We start from the raw sequence: 7,106 nt of genomic DNA on the forward strand, positions 1-7,106 counted from the left end.
GGAGAATCGAGAGTCCGGATTGTGATGAACAATGCATTCATTCGGTCATCAATATGTTAGGGAGAAAAATCCACCTAAGTTCAACATATTTGATGGAATAGGTGACCTTGCGCATATCTGAGAGCCTACGACTATAAGGTGTAGGAGATCACTTATGTTAATTTAATCCACTAGTCAACTTGAGTTTTCTTCTTCCTAGCAATGTCTAAGGCCACACAATCTATATCAATAATGTATTCATAATAATTTTTTGGAAACAACGTTACCCACACATATACTTTGAAAGATGGGTCAATCAACAAAATTGAAATCAGAAAATGAGGTTGGAATCCAAAATTCTTTACTTGAAAATGTTACTCAAGGACTTAGGAACTTATTAGCGAACATCATTCTGAAAAATACTTAAAATCAGTTCACAATCACCAAGTTAGTTTAAAACTTGAGTTCTTGAAAAAAACTTGTTATTTGCCCATCAAAATCACAACATTTGATGTTAAAATCCACACATAATAAAAGAAAAATAAAGTTTTAGGGTCATAAAAGCTTACCCAACAGATTTAGCACAAGAAATCTCTTCAGATTCTTATCCAAGGATTTTCCAAGCTCAAGAATAAAAATTGAGCTTAAACCCCAAAATTTGAAGGTTAAAACCCTTCTCTGATGCCACTTTGCGACCATGGGTTCCTTTAAACGAACCCTGCAAAAGTTGGGGTCTTCGCTTCCGCAAAATAGAGTTTGTTTTTGCGAGCATCACGATCGAGGCCCATGGTTTGCTAAACGAAGCCTGCCTAACAGAGGGCTTTTGCTTTCGCGACTAAGGTCTCTCTTTCTCGAACATCGAGATTGTGAGACACCTTTCGTGAAAGCAAAGCACCAACATTAGAAAAACCAGCCAACTCGCAAAGCATCGAAAGTATCCTTGACATTCATTTGGAACACCATAGACACAAATCATATGTGGAAATAGACTATACTTGATGTTCTAAACTCAATGAAAGTGTCGAATCACGAATTTGAAGTCTCAATGACCCAACATTTGTGAAAGTCGGAAGAAACTAACACAACACCTAAAAAGGCTAAATCAAGCTCGGGGTCTTTCAAAATTCAACCAAGACCTCACTGACGCCTTAAATCATCCTTTGAATCCAACCGAACTCTCGAAATTCCAATCCAAACCTCAACTATTGACTAAAGACAACTTAAAGGCTAAATTTTCATAATTTTTCCAACATTTGTGAAAGTCGGAAGAACTAACACAACACCTAAAAAGGCTAAATCAAGCTCAAGGTCTTTCAAAATTCAACCAGGACCTCACTGACGCCTTAAATCATCCTTCGAATCCAACATAACTCTCGAAATTCCAATCCGAACCTAGAATATTGACTAAAGACAACTTAAAGGCTAAATTTTCACAATTTTTCAACTAGGATCTCAAATCCTCAAAAGGACTCCGAATCAAAAATTAACAACTCTCACTAACTAGGTTCCACATCTGGGACTGATGGAATTCCATTCTGACATTCAAAACTCTCAAAGACAGCAAAAATCTTTTTAGCAACTTTAACCTTTCAAATTCAAATCTTACAAAAATTCACAACTTATTCTCAAGGTTCTAAATCAATTTTCAAAATTCAATTCTTGGGAGAGGCAAAATGGTAAATTTACGAAACTTTCCAAAAGTGACCAACCGGATCTTACATCACGTCCTAGCTATTTCAAAAATAGTTATGAGCATCGCTAATACCTACATAACCAACACCACATTACTAATACTTGCATAATTCTATCTAGTTTCCAAACTATTGATTATTGAAGTAGACATTGGAACTCATGTCATCACGGGCCTAATCTATAATGCTGCTCCTTTGTTCTAATTTATGTGACATAAATGTAATTTTAAGAATCAAATAAAAAATTTATGATTTGCAAAAATTTAAAGTTATTAATTATTGTAATTTATTTATAATAACTTTCACATAATTTTCAGATTATATATGTTATTCCTTTTGTCTCAAAATATGTGGCACCGATAGAATTTCGAGTATTAACCAAATTATTTGTCTTATAAGTATTTTGAGATGTCAACTATTGTAATTTATAATATTTTTTATGTCATTATTTTCAAATAAGATATATTACTCCCTCCATTTCAATTTATGTGACAGTAACAATATTTCGAGAGTCAATCAAACTTTTTATAGCATTTAAATTTTTAATTGTTAATTATTGTAATTTATAGTACCTTTTAGTCATTTCGAGTAATATATGTTACTTTCATGTTCCAATTTATGTGGCACCGATAGAATTTCGAAAGTCAATCCATCTTTTCTTATATAACTTTTAACATTTTAAGTTGCTAATTATTGATTTATAATTTTTTAATGTAATTTTTAAATATTTAACAGACCGAAGAAAAATAAGATAAACACATTATATCTGGAAAAAACTACAAAATGATTAAATTGTCCCTGTCTAGGGTCTAGGAAGCCACATGTTGACAACCACCTACCTACTTCTTTAGACTCTTAGTTCCAAAGGTAAAAGATGGATATTTATGAGCCATTTTTCATACGTTAAAGAATTGGTTTGCTCTTTTCTTAAAAAAAAAGAGAGTAAGAATTAGATTATTCAAACACCTTAATTACATAAGTGATTACTAATATAACATAAGAAAACTAACAAACACAAAACAAAAAAAAAACATAAGGGAGTATTTTGTTTTTGGAGTATAAATTGTGGTCATATTTTGAGGTTTCTTCATATGCAACTTTTGGGAAACACTTTGCCAACATGACTTCCCCTTGCATTTTTACAGTAAGCAAAGGCTGGCCTTCTCAAACGATCATTGTAAGTTAAGTTAATGTTATGTAATTTTATTCCGGTGCACGGATTTGAAGCACTACAATCAAATTTCATGGCTGCTTGTGTAGATGATGTTCCCTTCACATTCTTGAATGTTACGTCTCTCACCTTCACTCCCGAACTCTGTATTCATATATCAAATGGTTATAACTTGAAGAAATTAACGAACCATGGTTCTATAACGTTAATTTTCATTTTGACACTTTAACTCAGGCTTGTTCTGCTTAGACCTTTTAACATCATAATAAGTGTGTCTTCTATACATTATACACAACTTTCTTGAAGTTTGTGTCAGATAAGTCAGACAAATAAATTGAAATGGAAGGAGTACCTGACGAGGGCAGACATTATGAGGGCAATAGTTTTGGTCAATGAAAATGGGATTTCCAACATTCCTCATAACAAGATTTCTAAACATGATATTTTTAGCAAAGCCACCACTTGGTCTTGCCCATGATTTTATCCTAACCCCATTTTGTGTCTTTGTGAAAACAGAATTTGCTACTGTGATATTTGCTACTCCATCTTCATTCAAACTATGTCCCAAACTTCCAATGCTTCACGTACGACATGATAAAAATAAGTCAAAAGTCATAATAAGTTACTGACTTATAAGTCAATAGTATAAATCAATTCAAATATGCTCTAAGTACGTACCTGATACCATGTCCAGGGCCACACCCAACTTTTTCAATCCACATATTCGCGGAGGCAGGGCCAATAGATATACAATCATCTCCAGTCTTGATAATGCTGTCATAAATAGTAATCCCCCTTGAGTTCTGAACATGAATTCCGTCGGTGTTTGGACTTCCACTTGGAGCTGTTATCTTAAGATTCTCAACTCTGACATTGCTACTGTAACCAATTCCTATGTGTACTCTTTGACTGTCTAGTGATGTCAAACCCTTCAACAGTACATTGTTACACCACATAAATTGTATCGACTGCAATATATAGATTTATACCCACATTAGAGTTAGTTAAACAGTTAGGAACAGTAGAGTCAGAATTTTCATTAAGAATATTCAAAAGTCAACCAAACTTTTCTTTGACTAGAATATCTTTACATGTTTCAAATATTGTGATGTACAGTTAAGTTTACGTAATTTTCAAATATATAAATTGAACGTTACATTCATGGAATCGGTATACTTACCCTAGCTCCTTGTGGACAAGTACCTCCACCTTTTCTACAAGACCAATAACCATGTCCCTTTGCATTAATAGTTCCACCATACACATTAAGACCACTTACCTTATAAAACATAATCCAAAACTCAGCATTTCCAATTGCATTATAATTCACCGGAGCAACGAGAGTACCATCAATTCGGAACTCAACTCGTCTCTTACAAGGTCCATTTAAGTTCAACGTCCTTACCAAATACGTTCCTCGTGGAATATACACGTTAGGTTGGCTAGTAGAGTGGCAGGCAGAAGACCAAGCGCGAAGAAAAGCGGAGGTTGAGTCTGTCCTGCCATCTCCCCTAGCCCCAAAATTAACCACATTGTAAGCTAAACAAGAAGGTATAATTAGTATATTTAAACAAAAGAAGAGTAAACAAAAAACACTAGTAAATTTCATGGTTTTGAAGTCGTACATATATATGTTGAGTGCTTGTTTAGAAGTCGTTATAATGAAAATGAAGATTATGCATGTGCATATTTATAGTTATTCAAATTGTGACCATATGATAAAAAAAAATTCTCCAACATGACAATAGAATTTTATTTATTTTTTATGTTTAGAGTAATTTGAATGCTAAACACACGTCACATACTACGGACATGTACGAACGAATGAATATTTCTTGGCGGTACATGTGCACATAAGTATTATGCGGAAAAACTATGTATTTGACTTACTTCACCACCATATATATTATTATTGCTTATATTTATATTTTAGCATTAATTAAGAGTTCTCTACGTATTTTAGATTTAAATACATGTATGTTTACTAGCTGATACACAAGGGAGAGAGGCGAGCGAGATTCGTATGTATATATGCGGAGTGATTCACATGGGATACATATACATGAGAGAGTAGCGAGCGAGATGAGAGAGAGCATAGGGAGGCCAACGATATTTGTATGTATCATATATATACATGTGAATGACACTAATACACACTATATACATATATTTATATATATCTTAAGTAATTCACATATATCTGGGATACCAGATACATCGGAGAGTGGTGAGTGAGATGGGAGAGAAGCGAGCAAGATTTGTTATGTATGCTAGATACATGTGAATATCTAGAATAAAGTACACCTAAATTTGACCATGTATCCGAGATACATGTATCTTGATGTATCTGAAGGCACAAAAGTCTAGTAAAATAGCTCCTAAACTGGTGAAATTTATCTAAATTCCCTTTGTTATTTGAGTATAAGAATGAATGTTGTTCCAATTTAAACATCACAGTTCAAATTTCGAAAGTCAATCAAGTCTTTTTACTTAGTTTTCAAATAACTTGTAGTTTTTATGTCCAAATTAATAATAGTCTAATTTAAAAGATTGAATCACAAAATTCAAATCGTGTCACATAAATTGAAATGAATCACAAAATTTAAATCGTATCACATAAATTGAAATAGAGCTAGCATTACAAAATCCGATAAGAAAATTGATAAAAGAAGAAGAAGGATCATGGGGTTAAACAAGAATTCGGTCAATTTTCAAGATCCATCAAGAACGCAAGTAACGTAGAAGTTTTAGAACATCAACATGTGAGTTGCCAGCTTCTTATATTTAATTCTATAGCCACTAGTATTAGCTAGATTGATCTTTTAATCATACCAAAATATAGAAAATTATAATTTTGAAAAATAAATGGCTTAGAAGTTTTAATTGTTGGAGGAGGGGGGATATTACTTTGATCCCAATGCAAGTTTGACTTTAGAAACTTGTCTTTCTTTTTTTAATAAAAAAATATTAGATAAGTTGTTTTTAAAAATATTGCATACATCATTCCCCACGTCATATCCATGTTATGATATGTAGGATACACCATGTGATAAGTTGGCTTGCTTTTTGTCAAAACATCTTGTTTGCTTCATGTATCTTATCGTAAAAATCAATCTATATAAATAATTTAAATTTAGAGAGTCAATTTTTATTTTATTTTAACAGTATATTAAGACATAATAATTTAATGACTTTTGAAAAATAATTTACATATTTTAAAATAACATAAAAAATATATATATAATAAGTGTTAGAAATTAACAATTCTAAAGAAAATTTAAGCATGTAAACAAATCTTGCTTAATGTGGTGTCTTTAGTAGTTCAAGAGGAGTGACACAAGGAGATCAATTGTCTCCAATGTTGTTCGTAATAGTGATGGAGTTAACTTATAAGGTAGAATCGCCCAAGTCCATATAAGGAAAGTTAACTTATAAGGTGAGATTGCTCAAATCTATATAAGAAGACCATTAGTTCATTTCCCTAACCAACATGAGACTTTTATCAACTCTAATACCCCATTTCACACCCAGGCCCAATTAGAGCAAGGACCAAGAGCTCAAATAGGAATGAATTTTGGCTCTGATACCATGTAAATATATGACTTGAGCTTAACTCAACCCCAAAAAGCTAGTTTTTGGAATTGAGTTAGGCCCATGTGTCATATCTTTACAAGGTGATCAGAAATCCAATCTCCAACCAATGTGAGACTTTTACCCATTGTAAAATCCCCTTCACGCCCAAGCCCAACTGGGCGTGGACCGAGGGCCTAAAGAGAAATGAACTTGTCTATGATACCATGAAAATATATAGCATCTGGACTTAACTCAACCTCAAACCCAAGCTTATTAGGTGATGATAGCCCAAGTTCATATAAGGAGATCACTAGTCCATTTTTCATCCAATGTGGGACTTTTATCCACTTTAACACTCCAAAAATGTGAGTTCATCCTAATTGGTGAGGTAGAATATTGAGGTTTTAGCACATTTGCTGAATTGCAAGATTGGGGCTATTCATATACTACTTATGTTGGTTTACTTGTAAATGCCGCTAATATGCTAGCAGATTGACAAACAAAATTAATGTTAAGGAGGAAAGGAAATTCCAAGTAAGTGCACGTTGCTGAGCATTCCTACATATTCATGGCTTCATTATATTGGTAAGTGTACTTACATAAAAACTCAAGCAGGTAAAGAAATTTCACTTTGTAAATTGGGCGATTGTCACTACATCAAAGTATTTTTATTTTTTTTTTGGGGGGGGGGG

At 33.0% G+C, this 7,106-nt stretch overlaps 1 protein-coding gene across 1 annotated transcript; it reads right to left on the reverse strand.

Annotated features, from left to right (window-relative positions):
- Positions 1-2,713: 2,713 nt before the first annotated feature.
- LOC107006897 (polygalacturonase-like) lies at positions 2,714-4,468 on the reverse strand. The gene is made up of 4 exons (XM_015205410.1): positions 4,022-4,468; positions 3,520-3,809; positions 3,194-3,419; positions 2,714-2,985 (listed from the first exon to the last, which is right to left on the reverse strand). Exons 1-4 carry the CDS (start codon positions 4,466-4,468, stop codon positions 2,758-2,760), a joined length of 1,191 nt encoding a protein of 396 aa, XP_015060896.1. The 3' UTR covers positions 2,714-2,757.
- Between the last annotated feature and the right edge of the window lie 2,638 nt (positions 4,469-7,106).

The sequence above is a fragment of the Solanum pennellii genome, chromosome 12 (genome assembly GCF_001406875.1).
Source record: "Solanum pennellii chromosome 12, SPENNV200".
NCBI classification, from domain to species: domain Eukaryota; kingdom Viridiplantae; phylum Streptophyta; class Magnoliopsida; order Solanales; family Solanaceae; genus Solanum; species Solanum pennellii.